Source organism: Arachis ipaensis, chromosome B4 (assembly GCF_059453495.1).
Source record: "Arachis ipaensis isolate K30076 ecotype BB chromosome B4, ASM5945349v1, whole genome shotgun sequence".
In the NCBI taxonomy this organism is placed as follows: Eukaryota; Viridiplantae; Streptophyta; class Magnoliopsida; order Fabales; family Fabaceae; genus Arachis; species Arachis ipaensis.
Genome location: NC_142439.1, coordinates 58770229 through 58794735, shown reverse-complemented (window position 1 = coordinate 58794735; position 24507 = coordinate 58770229). Strand labels below are relative to the sequence as shown.

Sequence of the window (24507 nt, the reverse complement as noted above, 5' to 3'; positions counted from 1 at the left end):
AAACTAACCGGCAAGTGTACCGGGTCGCATCAAGTAGTAAAACTCACCAGAGTTAGGTCGATCCCACAGGGATTGATGGATCAAGCAATTTTAGTTAAGTGATGAATCCAGTCAAGTTGACAGTGGGTGAATTGAATGAAACTTGAATAATAAAAAAGTAAATTGTAAGAAATCTAAAAAGCTGAAATGTAAATTGACAGAAACTTAAAGAGCAAGAAATTAAAATTGCATGGAAAATAAATGACTGGAATCTTAGATTGCAAGGAAGTAAAAGTGCAAAATCTAAATGGCATTGAACTATAAATTGCAAGAATTGTAAATGGGAATTGGGAGCAGGGAATGAAAGAAAGCAGTAAACAATTGCAATTAAAGTAAATTCAAAGTGATCTAAAGTGGAGAAAATCAAAGAGAATGATTCATTAGGGATTGGAGATATCATAATCCATCATGAATCAAATGGGTCTCAACTCCTTTCTCAATCATGTGAGTAGATCTATGGTGGATTGAAATTGATTGGATCCCAATTCCTTGGTAATCCAATCTCTCTAATCACAATCAATCTTGCCAATCCTTGATCTAATTATCATGAGAAGAGGTTAAGTGCATGTCTCTCATCCATAAGCCACACAAACTCTCAAGATCTCAATTCCTCCCGAATGGTGTTGATCAAGAGAGTTGTGAAGGATAGAGCTCCAATTCTAATGCAAGTGGTTTCCCTTCCGAGGCTCACACAAGTATTCAATTGAATTAAACCCCCTTTCGGAGTGAGTAATTCACAATCAAAACAGAAGTTATCCTTTAGCTACACAAATGAATTGAGAAGAAGAAGAATTTCATTGATTCATTATGATTACAATAGAGCTTGATGACAAGTCATCTTAGGCTAGTTTTACAAGCCTTTTTCTTCTATTTTACTTGGTTTTCATGCATTTCTTAAGCAATAAATAAGCATTTGAATGAAGTTCTCACTATACACTCATATTTCAAGGACTAAGTGAATTTTGGCCAATTTTATACAAATAACTCAAGAAAATGTGGAGTAAATAAATTATACTAATTGATTGCATAAGATGGCAGAGCTTTGATGCATTTTGTCCTTGTGATCAGGAACAGAGGAAAAGCATCTTTGGCACTACATTCATGTGAAGAGCGCTATGTTCCCCTGCAGTATACTATTTACCAGGGACGCATGCGCGTCGAAGCTGCAACTCTGGAAGGCCACGCATATGCGTGGGTGACGCATACGCGTGGAAGTGGGATTTACGTTCTCAACCAAAGAACGCTCCGTTCGTTATCAAAGAGCGCCTGCGACAACGCTCGAAGTTGGAATCAAAATTTGGCTATCGACGCGTATGCATCAGTGACGCGTACATGTGGGTGTGATATCTGCAAAGAAGCACGCATACGCGTGAAGGACGCGTACGCGTGAGGGACGCATATGCGTAGATAGCGTTCTTGGCACGAACGCTACGTTCAAATGGAGAATGCTTCAATGGACGCGTACGCGTATGGGACGCGTACGCGTAGGTGGTGCTGAAGTTCGACGATGTGCACGCGTGGGCTACGCGTGTGCGTGGATGCTCGAGCGCTCCGTTCTTCTAAAGAACCCCACGTTCTCCTGGGAGTTGAATTTTGAGTCAATTAAAAACCCCACGTCAAGAGACTTCCAAGTACACCTGAAGCAGCCTCTGAACTAGTATAAATAGAGGACTTTAATCATTAGAAGGGGAGCTTTTTGACACTTTGAAAATAGAGACTTCTTCAGATCTTCTTCTACTTTTCTTTTGGATCTTTTTATACTTTGACACTTTGAGGATTTTATATTCTGCACTTTTCTTCTTTTCTATTTAGTTTATTCATTCTTTTTCTCTTTTCTACTTACTGGAGCAATGATGAACTAAACCCCACTTTCATTAGGAGGAGGAGCTCTATTGTAGTCATAATGAATCAATGAAATTCTTCTTCTTCTCAATTCATTTGGGTAGCTATTGGATATCTTCTGTTTTGTTTGTGAATTATTCACTCCGGAAGGGGGTTTAATTCAATTGAATGCTTGTGTGAGCCTCGGAAGGGGAATCACTTACATTAAATTTGGAGCTCTATCCTTCACTACTCTCTTGATCAACACTATTCGGGAGAAATTGATATCTTGAGAGTTAGTGTGGCTTATAGATGAGAGAAATGCACTTAACCTCTTCTCATGAAAATTAGATCAAGGAATTGGCAAGATTGATTGTGATTAGAGAGATTGGATTGCCAAGGAATTGGGATCCAATCAATTTCAATCCGCCATAGATCTATTCATATGATTGAGAAAGGAGTTGAGACCCAATTGATTCATGAGGATTATGATATCTCCAATCCCTAATGAATCACTTCCATTGATTTTTCTTCAATTAAGATCTCTCTAATCTTATTTCAATTTAATTTGTTCATTGCTGTTTTAGTTCCCTGCACCCATTTCCCTTATTAATTCAGCAGTTTAAGTTCCAATGCAATTTAGATTCTGTACCTTTACTTCCCTGCACTTTAAGATTCAGTCATTTACAATTCTTGCTATTTAAGATTCAGCTCTTTTAATTTCTTGCTCTTTAAGTTTCTGTTAATTTACACTTCACCTCTTTAGATTTCTTGCAATTTACTTTTTGTTATTCAAGTTCCACTCAAATCACCCACTGTCAACTTAACTAAATTTATCACCATACTAAAATTGCTTGATCCATCAATGTCTGTGGGATCGACCTCACTCTGGTGAGTTATTACTACTTGATGTGACCCAGTACACTTGCTGATTAGTTTGTGTGGAATCGATTTTTCCTCATCAAGTTTTTAGCGCCATTGCCGGGGATTAATTTAGATTAACAGTGATTAAGTAGGCGATGATCTAGATTAAGCATTTTCTTTTGTTTTTGTTAAGCCTACTAACTGTTTGAGATTTTATTTCTGCTAACTATAACTTCACTCTAACAATAGAGTGCTCTGCTTGTGTTTTTTCTTGGTTTGTTTGTGTTATATGTTAGGAGCAAGGAGAGAGGCATCCACCTCTTTTGCCTCTGAGCCTGAAAGAACCCTTCGGAGACTTAGAAGAGAGGCAAGAGGAAATGGGGTAGTTGGTGAAAAGAATTCAGAAGAGGAAAATCAAGTCATGGAGGAGAATCTGCATAATCCTCCTGAGGATGTTGCCAACAACAATAGACCGCCTAGAAGGTTGCTGGCTTCCTATACCATCCCTAATGCAAGGAACTGTGGAAACAACATACTTACTCCAAATGTCCATGCCAATAATTTTGAGTTGAAGTCTCAACTCATCACTTTGGTGCAGAATAATTGCTCTTATGGAGAGGGTCCTCTTGAAGACCCAAATCAACACCTATCTGTCTTCCTGAGGATATGTGACACAGTCAAGACCAATGGTGTGCATCCAAATATCTACAAGTTGCTGTTATTCCCATTCTCTTTGAGGGATAAGGCGTCTCAATGGCTGGAGACATTTTTCAAAGAAAGCATCAATAACTGGGATGATTTGGTGAGCAAATTCTTGGCTAAGTTCTATCCACCTCAGAGAATCATTAGGTTGAAGAAAGAAGTTCAGACTTTCACTCAAATGGATGAAAAATCACTTTATGAGGCATGGGAGAGATACAAAGCCTTGATTAGGAAATGTCCACCTGAGATGTTTAGTGAATGGGACAGACTTCAGAACTTCTACGAGGGCTTGACTCTTAAAGCTCAAGAGGCCCTGGATTACTCTGCAAAAAGGTTCAGTACAGCTAATGAAGACAGCTGAAGAAGCTCAGAATCTCATAGACACTGTGACCAACAATCAATACTTCTATGGTCACCAAAGGCAATGCTAACCAGCTCCAAAGAAAGGTGTATTAGAGCTTGAAGGTGTGGACACTATCTTGGCACAGAACAAATTGATGCATCAATAAATCCAACAGCAAATGGAGATAATGGCAAAGAAAATAGATGGACTTCAAGTGGCTGCAGTAAACATAGCAAGTCAACCTTCAAATGAATGGGGTCAATATGAATGAGGTTTTGCAACATGCAATAATGAGCAACAATCTGAGCAAGTGCAATATATGCACAACACCTCAAGTTCCTCACAAAATGACTTTCATGGTGACACATACAATTCATCATGGAGGAACCATCCTAACTTGAGGTGGGGTGACAATCAAAATCAATGACAGAGGAACCACAACTCCAACAACTCTCGCAATGCAAACAACCAAAATCACTCACCCAATAACACTAACCAATACAAAAACCCATAAAACATAAATCATCAACTGCACAATAACTCCTGTTCATACCATGGGTCGAGCTGTCCGACCTGGGATGCTCTACTGACAAGTCGACCAACCTCTTCAGGTCAGGACAATCCGACCTCTTCTCAAAGAGCTCGGCCAAATCACCAGGAAAGCCCAAAAAAAGCCTAAATAGAGGACCACGCCCCAAATCCTAAGGCAGTCCAAGCCTACAGAGAGAAGAGTGGTTCCTTTGAAGATAAGATGACCTCACTCGAAGATAAGATAAGATAAGATAAGATAACTAACTTATCTTATCTAAGAAGGTCACTTTACACCATTATAAATACACTGGAGCACCCAGGTATAACTCATACTCTGATTCTACAAAAAAACCTATTTAATACCCTTGCTAACTTAAGCATCAGAGTCCCTTGCAGGTACCACCACCCTCCGGTGACGAAGGATCAGCAGCAGTACCAGTCCAACAAGTCGGACGTGACAGCTCCGGCCACCACCCACAAGTCGGACACGTCATCTCCGACCAGCACAGAAGATCTCGTCCGAGATCGACCTACAGTTTCAGGTAACCCTCGGAACATTGGCGCCGTTACTGGGGAATCTGGAAGTCATCCCACCACCATGGCGGACGACCATGACAACGACCACGACTCGGATCTAGAAGATAGAACACCGCACAAAAACACGGACACTACACTAAAAGATATCCCGCAACCTAACGGAGATAAGAGTTCACCAAACCTGGGAGCCCTGGAGGCACTTCAAGACCATTTAAAATAACTTGAAAAAGAAGCCCAACATCAACGAGAAGCTGGGAAAGACCTACAAAGGGAAATAAGGTGACGCTGGGAATTAGAGGACAAACTTCTAAAACTCGAAGCCAATCTCAAGGCCAAAGCTATTTGATCCAATCATGAGGATAGCTCCCACAAGGACCAAGATCCATTCACCAAGGAGATCATGAAGACCAAAATCCCAAAAGACTTTCAACTCCCGGATATGACTTTATACGATGGCACGGCAGATCCCAGCCATCACCTCAGTAATTTCAGGAGTCGAATGTACCTCACTGACGCCTCAGACGCAGTCCGCTGTAAAGCCTTCTCGACTACCTTAACAAAAACGGCGATTAAGTGGTTCAACAATCTACCCCCTAGGTCCATCTCAAGCTTCGACGACCTAGCCAAGAAGTTTCTAGCCAGATTCTCTATCCAGAAAGACAAAACCAAGCATGCCCCAAGCCTATTAGGGATCAAACAAGGAGATCGGGAAAGTCTCCGCAGCTACATGGAAAGATTCAACAAAGCATGTCTGGACATATAAAGTTTACCAACAAAGGCCGCCATTATGGGTCTCATCAATGGCTTACGAGAGGGACCTTTTAGCCATTCTATATCGAAAAAACATCCCGCATCTCTGAACAAAGTGCAAGAACGAGCAGAGAAGTACATCAACATGGAGGAAAACTCTCGACTAGGAGAGACCTCAAAATCTGGATTCTCCAACTCCTCTCGAGATAAGGACAAAGAATCCAAGAAAAAAGAGGATCAACATGGGGAAAAGATCAAGAAATACCATAATTATACCCCTCTTCGGGTATCTCTCATAGATGTCTACCGAGAAGTATGCCATACTGAAAAGAAACCCCCAGCCCGACCACTCAAAAGCAAAAAAGGAGAAGGAAATCGGGCTGAATACTGTGAATACCATCGAATCTATGGACATTCTACCAATGAATGTTTCGACCTAAAAAATATCATAGAAAAACTGGTAAGGGAGGGAAAGTTAGATCGGTACTTAGCCAGCCGAGCAGACGATCCAAGAAAAAGAAGAAGGGACGAAGATGTCGGACGGGCTAAACGACCACCTCGTTCACCCGAGAGACATGTTCACATGATACACTGAGGATTCGCGGGAGGAGGTATCTCCAAATCATCTCGCAAAAGACATCTTAAAGATGTATATCATGTCGAGGGAAAGGAGGAAGCACCTGACATCCCCACAATCACTTTTACCAAAGAGGATGCAGCCAGCATTATCTCGGGACATGACGATCCCATGGTCATCACTATCATATTGGCCAACGCAAATCTCCACCGCACACTGGTAGACCAAGGAAGCTCGGCCGACATCTTGTTCAAAACTGCATTCGACAAACTCGGCCTGGAAGAAAAAGAGCTCAGAGCATATCCAAACAGCCTGTTCGGGCTGGGAGATACTCCAATCTAACCACTTCGGTACATCTCATTACCCACGACCTTTGGAAAAGGAAATCGGTCAAGGACACTCAATATAGACTACATCATGGTCGACATGAGTTCAGCCTACAATGCCCTAATAGGTCGGACAACGTTAAATCAGCTCGGCACAGTAGTCTCGACTCCACATCTATGCATGAAGTTCCCAACTGTAGAAGGGACAGCTATAATAAAAGCAGACCAGAAGACGGCACGCCGATGTTACAACGAAAGTCTAAACCTCAGAGGCAGAGGAGAAGAATTCCACAGCATCGAACTCAGTGGAGTTCAGAGGCGGGAAGAACTCCGTCCACAACTTGCAGGTGAAGTAGAAAAAATCCAGATCAGAGATATCCTGGACAAAACAACCAATATCGGTACAATCCTAAAATGATACATAAAAGAATCACTCGTACAGTTCTTACGAGATAACGTCGACCCCTTTGCATGGAAGGCTGCAGACATGCCAGGCATAGACCCTAAGTTAATGTGCCACAAGCTAGCAGTCTACCCAGGATCTCGGCCAGTACAACAGAGACGTAGAAAGCTTGGACCAGAACGATCCCAAGCTGTGGAAGAGTAGGTACAAGCTCTACTGGAGGCAGGATTCATAAGAGAAGTCAAGTACCCACTATGGCTAGCTAACGTCGTCTTGGTGAAAAACTCAAATGGGAAGTGGCGGATGTGCACCGACTACACTGATCTCAACAAAGCCTGCCCAAAAGATCCTTATCCACTCCCAAGTATCGATGCTCTGGTGGATGCCTCCTCCGGATACAAATACCTCTCGTTTATGGACGCCTATTCGGGATATAACCAAATCCCAATGTACTCACCTGATCAGGAAAAAACCTCATTCTTAACCCCAAAAGCAAACTACTGCTACATCGTCATGCCTTTTGGACTAAAAAATGCAGAAGCTACTTATCAGAGATTAATGAATAAGGTCTTTATAGACCATATTGGAAAAATTATGGAAGTCTATGTGGATGACATGTTAATAAAGACACAAAGTGAAGAGACATTACTGTCCGACCTCACCCAAGTATTCGACACTATAAGAAGGCATGGCATGACACTTAACCCTGCAAAATGCACCTCCGCAGTAGAAGCTGGCAAATTCTTGGGTTTTATGCTCACACAAAGAGGAACCGAGGTAAATCCGGACAAATGCCAGGCCATACTCGATATGAAGAGCCCGACTTGCGTCAAAGAGGTACAGCAGCTCAATGAAAGATTGGCAGCCTTGTCCAGATTTCTAGCTGGATCAGCAATAAGATCTCTCCCCTTCTATGCTACTCTAAGGAAGGGAAAGAGGTTTTAATGGACAACGGAGTGCGAGCAGGCCTTCCAAGATTTCAAAAAGTTCCTGGGACAACCTCCTATCCTAACTCGACCACGGGAAGGAGAACCCCTTGTATTATACCTCGCAGTAGAAAGTCGGGCAGTAGCCTCAGCATTGGTCCGAGAAGACGACAGTAGGCAACAACCTGTATACTTCATTAGCAAGGCACTACAAGGATCTGAGTTGAACTACCAAAAAATAGAAAAATTCGCCTACGCTCTCATATTAACATCTCGACGACTTCGTTCGTATTTCCAAGCCCACATCATCAAGATTCGGACCAACCATCCAATAAAAGACATTCTGTAGAAAATAGATTTAGCAGGAAGAATCTTACAATGGGCAGTCGAGTTGTCTAAATTTGACCTTCAGTATGATGCTCGAATAGCCATCAAATCGCAATATTTGGCCGATTTCATTGTAGAATTTACAGACACCCCAGAAATCCCTACAGAATGGAATCTCTATATAGACGGTTTCTCAAACAAAACTGGAAGCGGCACGGGTGTAATAATTGAAAGCGACCAGGGAACCCAAATCGAACTGTCCCTCAAATTCGGGTTCCCTGCCTCAAACAACCAAGCTGAGTATGAAGCACTACTGGCTGGTTTAAAGCTGGCTAAAGAGGTTGGAGCTCAAAAGCTCATCATCTTCAGTGACTCATAGGTGGTCACTTCACAAATAGCAGGGAGCTACCAAGCCAAGGATCCCACCATGAAAAAGTACTTGGACAAAACCAGGGAACAGCTCGGACAACTCGGGGAATATGAGGTCCGCCACATACCCCGAGAATAGAATGCTCAAGCTGATGCACTCTCAAAACTAGCCAGCACTAAACCAGGGGGCAACAATAGAAGCCTCATCCAGGAAATGCTGCAGAATCCATCAATCTCTGAAGAAGAAAAAGTCCTAGCCATAACAAGTCTGGATCAAGGATGGATGACTCCCATAATTAACTACCTCAAAACAGAAACACTCCTCATAGATAAGAAGGAGGCAAAGAGGTTAAAAAGGGAAGCACAATACTACACTATCATAAACAATACTCTATACAAAAGAGGAATTTCAATACCATTGTTAAAATGTGTGCCGACTTCCAACACAAAAGAAGTTTTAGAAGAAGTACACAGTGGCATTTGTGGCAACCATCTCGGAGCACAGGCACTTGCCAAAAAAGTACTCCGGGCCGGATTTTATTGGCCAACTTTACAAAAAGAAGCCACAAAATTCGTAAAGACATGTCCACCATGTCAGAAACATGCCAACTTTCATATTGCCCCGCCAGAGGAGCTCATCAGCGTAACCTTACCCTGGCTATTCGTAAAATGGGGATTCGACCTTCTTGGACCTTTCCCTCAGGGATCAGGACAAGTCAAATTCCTCATAGTAGGGGTAGAGTATTTCACAAAATGGATCGAGGCAGAACCTCTAGCTAACGCCACTACTCAAAGAAGTCAAAAATTCCTATATAGAAACATTGTTACAAGATTTGGGGTTCCATACTCCATCACCACAGACAATGGCACCCAATTCACAGATGCAGGTTTCAGAGAGCTAGTGGCCGACTTGAACATAAAACACCAATTCACCTCCGTAGAACATCCCCGGGCTAATGGACGAGCCAAAGCTGCCAACAAAGTCATATTGGCTGGGCTAAAACGGAGATTACAGGACGCAAAGGGAGCCTGGGCTGAAGAGCTCCCACAAGTCCTATGGGCATACCGGACAACACCACATTCCACCACAAAGGAAACACCCTTCCGATTAGCTTACAGAATGAAGGCAATGATCCCGGTGGAGGTTGAAGAAGGGTCGTCCAGAGTGATTCACTATAATGAAGAAGCCAACTCCCAACTTCAAAAGGAAGAACTTGACCTACTTCCAGAAATCCGAGAAAGAGCTCGGATCAGGAAAGAGGCATTAAAACGTCGAATGGCTTCAAGATACAATCGAAAGGTAGTGCCGTAAGGTTTTACTGAGAATAACCTCATCCTAATCCGAAATGATATCGGAACAACTCGACCTGGAGAAGGAAAGCTGGCAGCAAACTGGAAAGGACCCTACCGAGAGGAATGCCTTCTGTTGGGAGCGTTAGCACACCCTGTGCGCACACATAACCAATGAAGTTCAACAACCTGTGCACACGCACACGTTAGAAGGTGCACTATATTGAGGGCACTAGCACGCCTTGTGCGATCGAACAGAGTTTGGAAAATTTTGCACTTATGCGTATGCACATGCCCTATTTTTCAACTAAAACTTTGTTTTTCAACTATTTCACCTTCCCAACAAGCTTGTAAACTTTTGTGACACCTATTTAATACTCTTGGGCTTATTATCGGGCATTAGAACATGGTAAAGTTCCTAGGAGAATTGATTTGGTACTATTTTAAAAAGTTAGAGAACGGAGGCTTAGGTTTCTGGTGTACTGAGGATGGGTTTGGTGGAGTGCGAAAGAAGAATGGTATATGAATTGAGAAATTGATGAGCTAATGAGTTCAGAATGGAAATGTTGAATTGACAGTGGTTGAGATGAGTCGAGGACTCAGAATCAAATGATGGATCCATGATATACTAAAAATATTTTCTGAAAACCACTGAGTTACTGCTTTATACTGAGATTGTTGAGACGCTATGCGCCTGGCAGGGACGGCATTTGGATCCGGCCTGTCGAGGTAGCGGCGGCGGCGTAAGGGCGGTGGTTAGTGCCGCTTGTGTTGAGATGTGATGTATGTGGCAGGCACAAAATCCTGGACAGTGTTCCGAGCACCATATCTCAAAGGTTCCCAATCATGATTCTGAAGGGCGACATCTCCATAGAGATGTGTCGGGTTGGCAGTTGAACCGACAATGTGATATCACAACCTATAGGACAGGCATTCATCATATGCATCTTTTACCTGTTTGTTTGCTTTTCCGAGTTGTATTTGCTTGCCTAATTGTATAACATGTCTAAGTGCCTACGTGAATTAATTGCCATATATGCCTATACTTGTGATTTACTTGCATTGATATTAATTTTGTTTTCTACTGGGATTGAGGAGGTTCGGAAGGCGATGGCGATGAAATCGCATGGAGGATAGGTTGGTGAAGGCTGTGGGACAGCGGAGAACTGTCACATTAGAAACTCCCTAAGTTAGATTACCCCTTTATTATGTTATGGTTTAAGTTATTCTTTAATGCTTTAAGTTATGCTTACTATTTTAGTTATGCCTTAAGATGAATCTTATGATGGATATGAAGTCTAGGATTGTCTTTGGGGTCCCGGGGTCTTATATCTTACATCATTGGGCACTGTTATCATACTGAGAACTTCCGGTTCTCATACCATATTCTGTTGTTGTTTTTCAAATGCAGGTCGCAACCCACCTCGGTGAGTTATTTCTATGGTGACAGAAGCAGAGGATCCTGGTTTCGTTTTGAATTCTTTTGATTACGTTGTTTATATCTCTCATCTTTTGTATTTTACTTTTGCCTAGAGGCATTACTTTGAGGGAAAAACTCGTATAAGCTGTTTTAACTTCAGATTTCTGTATGGTCTGTATGTAGCTAGCCGGCTTAAACTCCACGAGCCGTGGCTAGATTCTTATGCTATTATACTCTTATCTTTTGTATTATTATATCTATCTCTTGTGTATTAAGCTAGTAGCTTCGTGAGTACATTTTGCGCTTTTCAAATCCTGTTTTTGAGCTGTATCTTTCATCGACCTTCTAGAATATATTATTTCTTCTATATATTATATGTATAAGCTTTAAACTTATCGTAACCTTTGATTATTAGCCTTTACTTTACAACGTGAGGTAAGACTTAGGGTAATTAGGGTGTTACATCACAAAGAGCCACTCCTAACTTGCTTCAACTAAGGCTAAAGCCCACATCCAAAGACTTGAAGATTGATCTGGAAAGTGTATAAGTAGGATAGTTTTTGAAGTTAGAAAGAAGGCTGGGAAGCAGGGACCCTAATTGGGAAACCCCTGAATCATTTTTCTTTCTTTTTGTACTTTGTTTTACTTTCATGTACTTTTCTTTTCTCTTTGGATTTTGCTGAGCAATGATGAACTAAACCCCACATCATTAGGGGGAGGAGCTCTATTGTAATTCAAATGAATGAATTTATATCTTCTTCTTCTCAATCTGCTTGTTGTAGCTAACAGATAACTTCCATGTTTATTTTGATCTATTCACTCCGGAAGGGGGTTTAGATCCATTGAATTTCTATGTGAGCCTCGGAAGGGGAATCATAGAAATTAGTTTGGAGCTCTATCTCTCACAATTTTCTTGATCAATACATTCGGGATGATTTGAGATCTTGAGAACTTGTGTGGCTAATGGATAAAAGAAACGCACTTAACCTTTTCTCATGACAATTAGATCAAGGAATTGGCAAATTGATTGTGTTAAGAGAAATTAGGTTGCCAATGAATTGGGACTCAATTAATTACAATTCGCCATAGATCTACTTCAGATAATTGAGATTGAAGTTGAGACCCATTGATTCATGATGGATTCTGATATCTCCAATCCCTAATGAATCTTTCTCTTGTTATTCTTCACTTTGATTGCCTTGAGCTTCCTTTAATTACTTTGCATTTAGTGCTTCCTTTGATTTCTCAGCACCCAAAGCCCTTTTACATTTCATGCTGTTTACTTTTCATCGCCATTTATATTCTTGCCTTTACTTTCTTGCCATTTAAGTTTTCGTTCTTTACTTTCTTGTCATTAAAGTTTTCGCAATTTATATTTTGCAATTTACTTTCAACACTTTAATTTCTTACAATTTACATTCTGTTAGTTCAATTCCACCAAAACCATCAAATATTAGCTTGACTAGACAAATCACCTCACTAAAGTTGCTTGATCTATCAATCCCTGTGGGATCGACCTCACTCTTGTGAGTTATTACTTGACGATTCAGTACACTTGCCGAAGAGATTTGTTGCTGTGCAAATTCCTGGTTCATCAGTGTAATTCAGTGTAATGATTAATTATTCTATTTTTTCTGATATAATTTTTAATTTTTTAATTTTAAATAATAAATCGAACCCTAAGATTTGAGGAATAATAAAAGAGCAATGTTACATGACCAACACATTTAAAAAAATTTGTAATACTAAAATATAAATTTGAGACTCACATTTATGTATTTAAAAAAAATAAAATAAAGAAATAAATCTAACCATTAAATTCGCATGTTTAAAAAAATTTTAAAACTATAAATCTAATAATATGAAAATTAAATTTATGATTTTCATATAAAAAAATACCAAATTTAACATTAATGAAAAATACAATTGGAAGGGCAACCCAAAATTAAAAGACGGTATTTGATGCAACAAGCGAACTATAACTTAAATAGCATATCCTCACCTAGAAATTTTAAATTCAACTCTCACTCTAATTTTTAAAAAAAAAATCTGGAGCAGTCGCCCAATCCCAACATGTGTCCAAATACAGCTTTATCCAGGTGCGCTTCTCACCGAGGAAAAAAAAAAAACAACGTTAAAATCTGTAGCAATGGCCCAAAAAGAAACCTCACAATTGATAGGTGTTCGGTTTTACCCCTTTTAAAATAAGCAAAGGCTCTACAGCTTCCATTTTATCAAACCGAGAAAATTTGTCATTTTCCTCCTTAGCATTGTTTATAGGCTTATAAATTGATTTAAAATTGGTGTTTGCTACGGTACGATGATAAATTTATACGTACCGGTACAATAAAAACAAGAACAAATTAAAACACGACATTTGGATTATATTTTCCATATTAGTAATTAATTTTTTTTTCTTTAAATATATATCATATCAATATTTTTACTAAACTATCTTTATATTTTAATAAAAATAAAAAATATTTTTTATTTAATATTATAAAAAGACTTAAATATCCTTTTTCTTTTTATATTAAACAAAAACTATTCTAATCCTTTTAATTTACTCAAAATTCAATTAACCTTAATTTGAACCAAATTAAAAATTAAAATCACAATACATTTGATTATTCATATACTAAAAAATTACTTGATCTCTCATGAACCCTAATCTAATATCTGATATCCCATTCATAACAAAAAGAAGAACACACCTAAAAAATAAAATTATTCTTTATTATTATATACCAATCTACCAATAAAATACATCCTCACCCCTAATCTCCTCTCCGAACAGCAGCAGCAGCTTATCTTCACCTTCTCCCTCCCTTGCAGCCGTGCTCTGTCTCCATCGTTCTTCACGCTTCACGCAGTAGCAGCACGCACGAGCAGCCGCCTTATCGTTCTCCACGCATCAACAGCCCTGTGTCGCCCTCCGTGCAGTGCAGCCATCGTGTTGTCCTCCACGTAGCAGCAACCCCGTATCGCTCTCCGTGCCTTCCTCCACTCCTCCCTGCAGTTGCCACTCTCTGTGTAACATGGTAGTTTCCAAAGGTGTGTAACAAATATACCCAGTTCATTTCGTGGCATTCAAATTGAAGTAAATAATTCAGTGTTTTGGTGATTCAATATTAACTTTCTATATTTTTGCAATGTACAGAGCACCAATGAAAAACTGTTATTGACTTAGCTTGTAGACTTGTAGTCGTTGACTTGGTGAAATATATTGTAGCTAAAAACTCCAATGTGACATGATGAAAACTTATTATTGAGTCTTTTGCTTCAAAATTATGAACAGACTAGAGTCTCTGGATTGTTGACAAATGCTCCGTTTATGCTAAATGTGGGTTGTGACATGTATGTGAACAATCCTAAGGTTGTTCTACACGCACTCTGCATTGTGTTTGCTTCACTTAGATATTTAAATGTGAGTTGTGAATTTGTTTTTTGATCTGTGAGTTAAATTGTAAATTTGTTTTACTAGTTCTTTGTGATTTGTGAGTTGAATTGTGAAGTTGTGTTTTGATTTGTAAGTTGAATCCATGCCTTTTTCTATGTATGGAAATGCAAATTTTGCTACTAGTTCTTTTTTCCTGCACAGGGGTCAGTGAAAGACTTTTTCTGTTTTGAATAAATGATTAGAAGTAGAGCTTTTCTATTAGAAGCGGGCTTCAAATTTGTTAGGTCTTCATGTCTTCGATTCACTTTTTTACGAAATCTAGGTTTTTAAAATTTCTAATTTTCTATTTGGTTGTTTTTGCTTACTGTCAAATCAAGAATCCAATTTCCTTGGTTTCTAAGGCTTTTGATAAAATTATCTTACGTTAGATTAACCTTTCAGTATAATTACTCGTAGATATATATAATGTCAGTATTACTCAAGGCATAGGATCATCACAATTATATAGAATGGTTTAGTTTAGTCGAAGCAGTTAAAAAAAATTCACTCGAAAATCTCACTGGAATGCCTTATTAGCTTAAAATTTGAAAGAATTATTTATTTTTGTGATTATAAAAGATCTGTTCAATTTAAAATTAAGCAGAGAAAAAGTTTATTCAGTGCATTATAGACGGTTAATGTATTGATGCAAAATTAAATCGAGCCATATATTTAGATGATAGGAAACTTTATTTGATGTGATTGGGTAATTGGAGAGGAACTTGGCAGGTTTGGAAAACAGGTGGTGAAGATCCATCATTCATGGTCAAGGTTGACTCCCAGAACTTAGAAAATATGTTGGGATTTTCTGAAGCTAACTTGTCAAGCAAATCCAATTCTTTCATGACATGTTTTATTCGTTGTTTTAAGTGAAAATGTATTCCTTCTGGAAGATAAACATTGTAGATACAACTTTCTTTTGCTATTTCCTTTGACTTTTTGAGTCAAATGTAAGATACTATCCCATATGAATTTTTATGTTTGTATATTGTTGAAGGGTTAGAAGAGAAGAAGCACGTTTAGATTTTTTTGAAAGTTTCAATTTTTGGTTTGGCAAATTTTTTATTCATGAGCGCAGAAGTGATTTTGCATTCAAAATCACGTGGAAGCAACCATTTTGAGCTTCTTCGTTTCACTAACGGGCTTTTAGCCATCAATGTTCAATCTTTATTTATCTTTTATCAACTTTATCATTTATGCATGTTATTGTATTATTTATGAAATTTTTATTATTTCTATTTATATGAACTTTTTTTTCTATTATTTATTATTTTTGTTCTTTGTTAATTATTTATTTGACATTATACATTTTTATAATTATGATTTTTTTTGTATTATTTTTTATTATCTTTTTATAATATAATTTATTAATCTTATTAGGTAAAGTGAATTAAACAAAAAATTAATCGTAAATAATAATAATAGTAAAAAATTATAACATACAAGAATACTAAGAGTACTAAAAATATACTATATAAAAATATCATCAAAATTTTTTTGATTTATTTCAATCACTACTAAAGTAAATATTTAATTTTTTTTTATTATTCTTAGTACTCTCTAAAATTTATATTTTGTTAGTTTTAGTTAAAAATATATTTTGTCAATTTTTATATGTTATTTTTATTTTAGTATATAAATATTAATTTTATTATAAAATTAATTAATAAGATCTATCAAAATATTTAAATTAAAATGACAAGATAATATACAAAAATTATTTAAATTGATATCTATTTTAATAATTTTTTATCTAAAAGTAATTTTGAGTAGTGTAATCCAAACAACATTTATTTTACTACAAACTTACTTTTGATCAAAATCAAGTTTACAAAATCAATTTTATGCAAACTCCTGTTTGTAAACTGTAATCCAACCACGCACGAATATGTTTGGATTCAATAACAAGAATATTAGAGGATATTTTGCATATCAGCACCAGTACATCATAGCATTCAACTAAACTAAACTCTAACAACTCTTATATTCAACTAAATTACTTAATGAAAAAAATAAAATAAAATCTATTAACATGAATCCTTTTTTGTGACAACCTTAACATGTATTGTACTTTAACAACAACAACAATAACAACAAGAAGAAGAAGAAGAAGATGGTCGTGTGGTGGTGCGGTGCGGCGGACGGCAGGGCGGCGGTGCGGTGTGGTGCGGCAGGACGGCGGTGCAGGGCGGCAGTCCCCCTTCTCTCCCCCTCTTCCCCCCTCCCCCCTTTTTTTCGCGGCCTTCCCCCCCCCCCCCCGTTTCTTTCTCTCCCCAGTCCCCACCCCTTTTTCTTCTTTTTTATTTATTTATTTTATAATTTTTTAATAATAAAGGATAATTTTGTAAAAAAAAAAGAAAATTGAAGTAAAAAATGACAATTTTATAACGTTTTGTAACGTTGAGGATAATTTTAATAAGAAAAAAAAGGTCGGGGACGATTTTCATTTCGACCCCAGACCTTGGGGACAAAAAAAATACTTATCCCTAATTATGTTTTGGATGAAAACATGGTTTATAATTATGTTTATTAGATATTTATAATTACAAAGACTTTAATGTTTGTGAATGTTAAAATTATAATTTGTTTATACTTTTAGAAATTATAATAGTTAAAAGTAAAAAATAGAAGAGATTTTTTATGCCTTTATATATTATTTAATAGTTAAAAGTAAAAAAAAAAAAGAATATTTGGTGGGCTTAGCCCGTCGGCCTGCCGGCCCGCCAACCCACCATTAGGCGGGGCGGGTTGGGATTTTGGGACCGCCTCACTAGGCGGGGCGAGGCGGGCCAGCCCGCCAAAGAGCGCGCTTCTGGCGGGCGGGGCGGGCTTTCCCGCTTGCCCGTGTACTTGAGAACTTTTGTCCAGTTTTCCTGCTTATTAAAGCTTTGAGTGATGGAATAGTTTTGCACTTTGTCATTTTCAATCCTGCAAATTAGCCCAAAAATCTGTCATTTCTTAAATACCACAAACTAACAAGTATACCTAATACTGGAAACAAACAAATAAAACAAAAAATAAATAAAAATGGCGGGAATCGTCGAAATATGAATAATTGGAATATTTGATGTATGTCATTAAGCCATACGTGAAAGAAACAATGAAGCAACTTTTACCCATGTGAAAGTTTATTCTATTTCACAACCAACTTTGGGCTCTCAAGTAAAGAAGAAATTTGTTTGGATAAAATTTAATGCAAGATCCAACACCCAAATGTAAAGGTCTTGAAAAAGCAAACCTTCAGAGAAATTTCAAGAACTATTATCAGTGAAAAACTCAGCTCACAAACTATGTATAGATAAGCAAAATTTATCAATTACTAAACATGTGATTTAGAGACCTGATATAAAGGCATGTAAAGAATTGTTCATAAATACCAGTCCACATCAAAGCACAAACATAGTAAAGCTTAGCTCATTCCCATTCTACAGTCTACTATCTGTATTTTTGTATTTAATAAAGAAAGGAAAGAGCAGAGACAGAAATCCAGCCTGGATATGCACCAAAAGAGATTATGGACACAGAGCAGGCTTACTTTGGTTCTTTCCTCTTTGCAGAAAAGACTCGAAGAGCTGTAAATCTCATGCATTTGTTCAAAAGCAACATAAATTCCATCAGCTATGACTAATTAAATAACATGCTCATGGATATCATAAGTTATACCTTGAGTCACATCACATTACTCTCTCAGAGATCAGCAAAAATGAACCCTTGGGTATTATTCCCTCCATAATTCTTCATCAACATACTTAGCAAAAGGCATGAAATGTAATTCCAAAGGATTTAAATTTGATGACACCAACACCAAATTTCTCTTCATCCGACAATTAAGAGTAATGATGATCTGAATGTGAAACCATGGAAGGTAAATTTTTAGGCATTTGGTCAATGTCCAAAGATAAAACTCACTACAATTAATATGTATTAGTATTATATGCGATGGTACTTGTATGAAAGTTGAAACATTTCTCAGGTGGGATATTATTTTCTTGATCTTTGGACTTGGCAAATTCTGCAAAATCCTTGAGGCATGCCAAAAACAATGTCATTGCTTTGTCTAGCGTGTACTCCAGAACAAGTTCACTGGACCGAACCTGCAAAATCAAGGATATATTGCAATTGAGGATCCAAAGCAATTGATTTATATAGACATAACATAACACAATAAAAACAACTAACAAATTAAAGCCTTTGCAATTGTTCATAAAAATTAAAGATCAATAATTCTTAGCTACAATATATTCCACCAAGTCAACGACTACAAGTCTACAAGCTAAGTCAATAACAGTTTTTCATTGGTGTTCTGTACATTGCAAAAATATAGAAAGTTAATATTGAATCACCAAAACACTGAATTATTTACTTCAATTTGAATGCCACGAAATGAACTGGGTATATTTGTTACACACCTTTGGAAACTACCATGTTACACAGAGAGTGGCAACTGCAGGGAGGAGTGGAGGAAGGCACGGAGAGCGATACGGGATTGCTGCTACGTGGAGGACGACACGATGGCTGCACTGCACGGAGGGCGACACAGGGCTGTTGATGCGTGGAGAACGATAAGGCGGCTGCTCGTGCGTGCTGCTACTGCGTGAAGCGTGAAGAACGATGGAGACAGAGCATGGCTGCAAGGGAGGGAGAAGGTGAAGATAAGCTGCTGCTGCTGTTTGGGGAGGAGATTAGGGGTGAGGATGTATTTTATTGGTAGATTGGTATACAATGATAAAGAATAATTTTATTTTTTAGGTGTGTTCTTTTTGTTATGAATGGGATATCAGATATTAGATTAGGGTTCATGAAAGATCAAGTAATTTTCTAGTATATGAATAATCAAATGTATTGTGATTTTAATTTTTAATTTGGTTCAAATTAAGGTTAATTGAATTTTGAGTAAATTAAAAGGATTAGAATAGTTTTTGTTTAATATAAAAAGAAAAAGGATATTTAAGTCTTTTTATAATATTAAATAAAAAAATATTTTTTATTTTTATTAAAATATAAGGATAGTTTAGTAAAAATATTGATATAATATATATTTAAAGGAAAAAAAATTAGTTACTGATGTGGAAAATATAATCCAAGTGTCGTGTTTTAATTTGTTCTTTTTTTATTGTACCGATATGTATAAATTTATCATCGTACTATAGCAAACACCTTTAAAATTATATTATATCCATTGTGTGAGAGAATCTTAGTAATAAATAAAGCTATTTTGCTTCCGGATCTAAACTTTTGTGTTGTTGCTAAGCAGCTTCCATTTCGTCTTTTACACAGAAGAAAAAAAATTAATTAAATGAATTATATCCAGTTGGCTTCAGAAACCAGAGTATTAAACACGACTCCGGTCAAACAAGTAAGATCACTGGATTTTTATTTTCAGTAGTAGTGTTTCCACTTCTACACAGTAAACAAGCTTGGAAGGCAAAAAAAAAAAAATGGCTATGCTTCTTATTATTCCACTGTTAGTGCACTCCATCCTATTCACCATTTCAAGTAAGCACCCTTCTACTCCTTCTCACTGAGTTTCCGATATGTGTTTTGTTCATTTATTATTGGAGGCGTGTGTTTTGTAGAGTGATTAACCCCTTTTTGATTTACTCCACGTGCAGGTGCACTGTTCTCACCCCAGCCTGGGATCTGCTACGGCCAACTAGGCAACAACCTTCCACCGCCATGGAAGTCAGTGGAGCTCATAAAGTCCCTCAAAGCGAAGCGCGTCAAAATCTACGATGCCACGCCGGAGATTCTCCACGCGCTCAAAAACACCACCATTCAAGTCTCCATCATGGTCCCCAACGAGATCATCTTCAACGTCTCCACCAACAAGACATTTTCCGACCAGTGGGTTCGAAAAAACGTAGTACCATTCTACCCACACACCCTCATCCGCTACCTGCTTGTCGGCAACGAAGTCATCAGTAGCACAAAGAACGACACGTGGCAGCACCTCGTCCCCGCAATGCGCAACATCAAGCGCTCCCTCAGATCCTTCCGCATCAACAAAGTCAAGGTGGGAACCCCATCTGCCATGGACGTTCTAGAATCGTCCTTCCCACCCTCAAACGGTGCGTTTCGCAAGGACATAGCTGCTCCCATAATGAAACCAATGCTCAAGTTTTTGGACCGCACCAAGTCCTTCTTCTTCCTTGATGTGTACCCGTTTTTCGCCTGGGCTTCGGATCCCACAAACATAAAGCTGGAATACGCGCTTTTGGAATCCAAGAACATAACCGTTACTGATTCAGGTAAAATCTCAGATTTAACATATTACTATTTTAAATAAATTAATCCATTCTACAAATTTTCTACTGAGTTTGACCGATCTTTCTATTTAAATATTGTTACGATTTGAAATATACATATAAATATATACTATACAATATTGAAATTTTCCAATTTGGTTGCAGGTACAGGTCTTGTTTACTCAAACCTCTTCGATCAGATGGTAGATGCTGTTTACTTCGCCATGAAGCGGGTCGGGTATCCGAATATTCGGATCTTCATTGCGGAAACGGGTTGGCCAAATAAGGGGGACATTGACCAGATCGGAGCCAATATTTTCAATGCTGCTGCTTACAATCGCAATTTCGTTAAGAAAGTAATGACTAAACCCCCGGTTGGGACTCCGGCGCGACCAGGTTGGGTTCTTCCATCTTTTATATTCGCGCTGTATAACGAGAACCAGAAACCAGGTCCGGGTACGGAGCGGCATTTCGGGTTGTTGTTCCCGAACGGGTCAATGGTTTACGATATTGATCTTTCGTGGAAGACGCCGGAGTCTGAGTTCCGGGCATTGCCGGCACCGGAGAACAATGCGCCGTACAAGGGGAAGATATGGTGCGTGGCGGTGCGTGGGGCAAACGAGACGGCGGTGGCGTCGGCATTGTCATACGCGTGCTCGCAGGGAAATAACACGTGTTACCCGATTCGAGCCGGGAAACGGTGTTTTAAACCCGATTCACTGTACTGGCATGCTAGCTACGCGTTTAGTTCATACTGGGCGCAGTTTAGGAAGACTGGTGGAACTTGTTACTTCGATGGGCTTGCCACGCAAACTACAAAGGATCCAAGTACGTCTTCGTCTCTTTGCCTAAATATTGATTGGATAAAATATATTTTTTATAATTAATTTTTGTAAAAGGTTTAAAAATACTTTTAACATTTGATTTATTTTAATTTTATTTCTAATGTTTAATGAAATTTGTAAATTAAACATGCAAAAAATTTTAAATTAAACACATATTTTTTACCAATACATAGAATTTTTTTTAACTTGAAAACTATTTTTTTACTATAAGGACAATTTTTTTAAAATGAAACACACAAGAAAAACATTAAAAAAAAAATTGAAGAAAATAACTAAACACACAAGTATTTTTACACCAAAACACAAATTTTTTCAACTGAACATGAAAATTTTATTTTATTTTATTTTGTTGAGTTACTGCTTCACTTATCTTCATTGTTAATCTTAAAAAAGTCTTTATATTCTTCTTTCAAGTACCCTTGATGAAAAGAAATCATGGACATATCACATATTTGATAGTCTTTGTTCTCAATTTGATTGTTGATAAATTGGTAGAACACGTGCATGTATTACCGTCAATAAACTATCAAAACAAAATATCTGTTCGGAGGTATCCATGAATATTAAGTTTTTTAAAAATATATATATAAACATAATAAAATTTAATACAATTCAACCAAATATATTAAATTAACACAATTCCAACCTAAATTTAATATAATCAATATACATGTAATATTTATAACATACAAATTAAAAAAAAATGAAATAGAAAAATTTTCCACAAATGTTAGAAACGAATTAAAATTACATAACTATATATATACATATTTATTAGGGCATTTAAATATTATATTCTTTATGGGGATTTCATGGATTCCCATGGAGTAGTGGATTTCCATCCCTGTGGAGATTTTGCGGGTCAGCGTTAGTTTTCCATTGCGGATAACTGCGGGTATATGTTTTCTTGCCATCCTCATTTGAGACTTTAGAGCACCCAAAGAAAAATGCAATAAAAGAAGAATCAGTAGCAGAACGTATGTGATTCATGTGAGTGATTTTTGTTAGGAATGATTTAAGATTAAGGGATTAAATTGATTTTGTAGAATTTAATTACTAAAAAATTTGCTCATGTAGCACTGTTATTCTCAAGAAATGTTTGTTTTGTTTGAGTTTTTATTTGAAAAGATAAAATTAAATAGAAATTATTGTAAAATATGAAACCCGCATTTGCATTTAACCTCTAATAATAATAGGTGGTTAAACTAGACCACTTTAAAATTTTAATAGATTAAAAAAATATTTTATAATGACCAAACCATAGAAATGAATATTTATTGGGATAAAAAATCTTAGTGATTTATTTTATTTGTCACATTTAGCCAACATTAATCTCTTTTTCCATCTTTATCTCTAATTTAAAGTAAGTTTAAGAAAAAGAACAAGTACAATATTAATTGTATTAATAGAAGTTTTTATTTTTGTTTTTGAAGATATTTTATGTAGTTATATAATTTTCTATTATTATATTTTATAACCGGTGTAATTTGAATAAGTCAGGTATGTCCTTTTTATAAATAGGATGACAATTTTATATAAAATGTTTCAACCTTTTAAAAATAAAATGAAACTCTATTCCGAATGTTCCCTCGTAATAGAATGTTTTCATATTTGTAGGTTACGGATCTTGCAAGTTCCCAAGTGTAACACTATGAAGGAATCAACACAAGAAAATGAAGATATCATTACTACACCATTTAATGATTCTTTCATTGACGACTACTACAGCTGCTGCTGCAACATTAGCAACTTATTATTCCACCATTTTGATATCCGTTTAATTGCTTTCATTTCATTAATATTTTGTTCCTCCTCTCGGCAGCAATATGTGCCCACCACTCCACCGGGGAGGAATTCAAAGTAAGCAATGAGCTCAATAATTTATAGCCATGATTTGACACCACGTTGTTTAGAATAAGTAGTCATGAGCTATTATAATGTTCTTGTTTATTTTTTGGCTTTTTGGTGTTATTTTGGTGTGATTTCACCGGGTCTAGGGTCGGGTAAGGGTCTCAAAAATAGACCCGATCATTATTTCGGGTTGGGTTCGGGCCATGACTCGAGTCACCCGAAATCGGTCCGGTAGCCCCGTCATCATACACAATTAATATTTTGTGTTATTAGTGATAGATGATGACTATTTTTATGTTGAATTTAAGTATTGTAAACCTTAATATTTTGTGTTATTAGTTATTATAAGACCATAAATTAATGTTTTATGTTTAAAATGCATAAGATTTTAGACTAATGCATAATATTGTGTTATTTGTATTGATTTAAATATTTGGAGCTATTAGACAATGTTAGTATTGATTATGGTTATGCTTTAATTTTAGAGAAGAGTTGGTTCTTGTTATATTTTTCTAAGTGAATTTTACCATGTCAAATAATGGTTGGAGTCTTGGAAATTTGGATATTTTCACATGCTAGCTTATAAGAAGGTATCAAGGTAATGTAATATTAACGGCCCGGTTTTAACCCGATTTTTACCCAGTATAATCGTGGCCCGAAAGTGTATAGATTTTATCGGGTTTAGGGCCGGATTCGGGTCTAATAAATAGTCCCGGTATATATTTCAGGTCGGATCTGAGTCACATTAAATCCGATTTCACCCGACCCATGCACACCTCTAATTACTAGCATTGTTGCAAAAGAATTTATTTGTTTTGCATAGTTGAAAAAGGGATGTGTCTAAAATATTCCGGTTTAAAATGGGACATCGACATTCCAATTAAATTCAAATTACATATAAC

The 24507-nt window shown here is 37.2% G+C and overlaps 1 protein-coding gene across 1 annotated transcript; it reads left to right on the top strand.

The window, feature by feature from the left end:
- The first annotated feature begins 19822 nt into the window (after positions 1-19822).
- LOC107639330 (putative glucan endo-1,3-beta-glucosidase A6) lies at positions 19823-23962 on the top strand. The gene is made up of 4 exons (XM_016342808.3): positions 19823-20160; positions 20277-20912; positions 21075-21737; positions 23372-23962. Exons 1-4 carry the CDS (start codon positions 20103-20105, stop codon positions 23407-23409), a joined length of 1395 nt encoding a protein of 464 aa, XP_016198294.1. The 5' UTR covers positions 19823-20102; the 3' UTR covers positions 23410-23962.
- Positions 23963-24507: the final 545 nt, after the last annotated feature.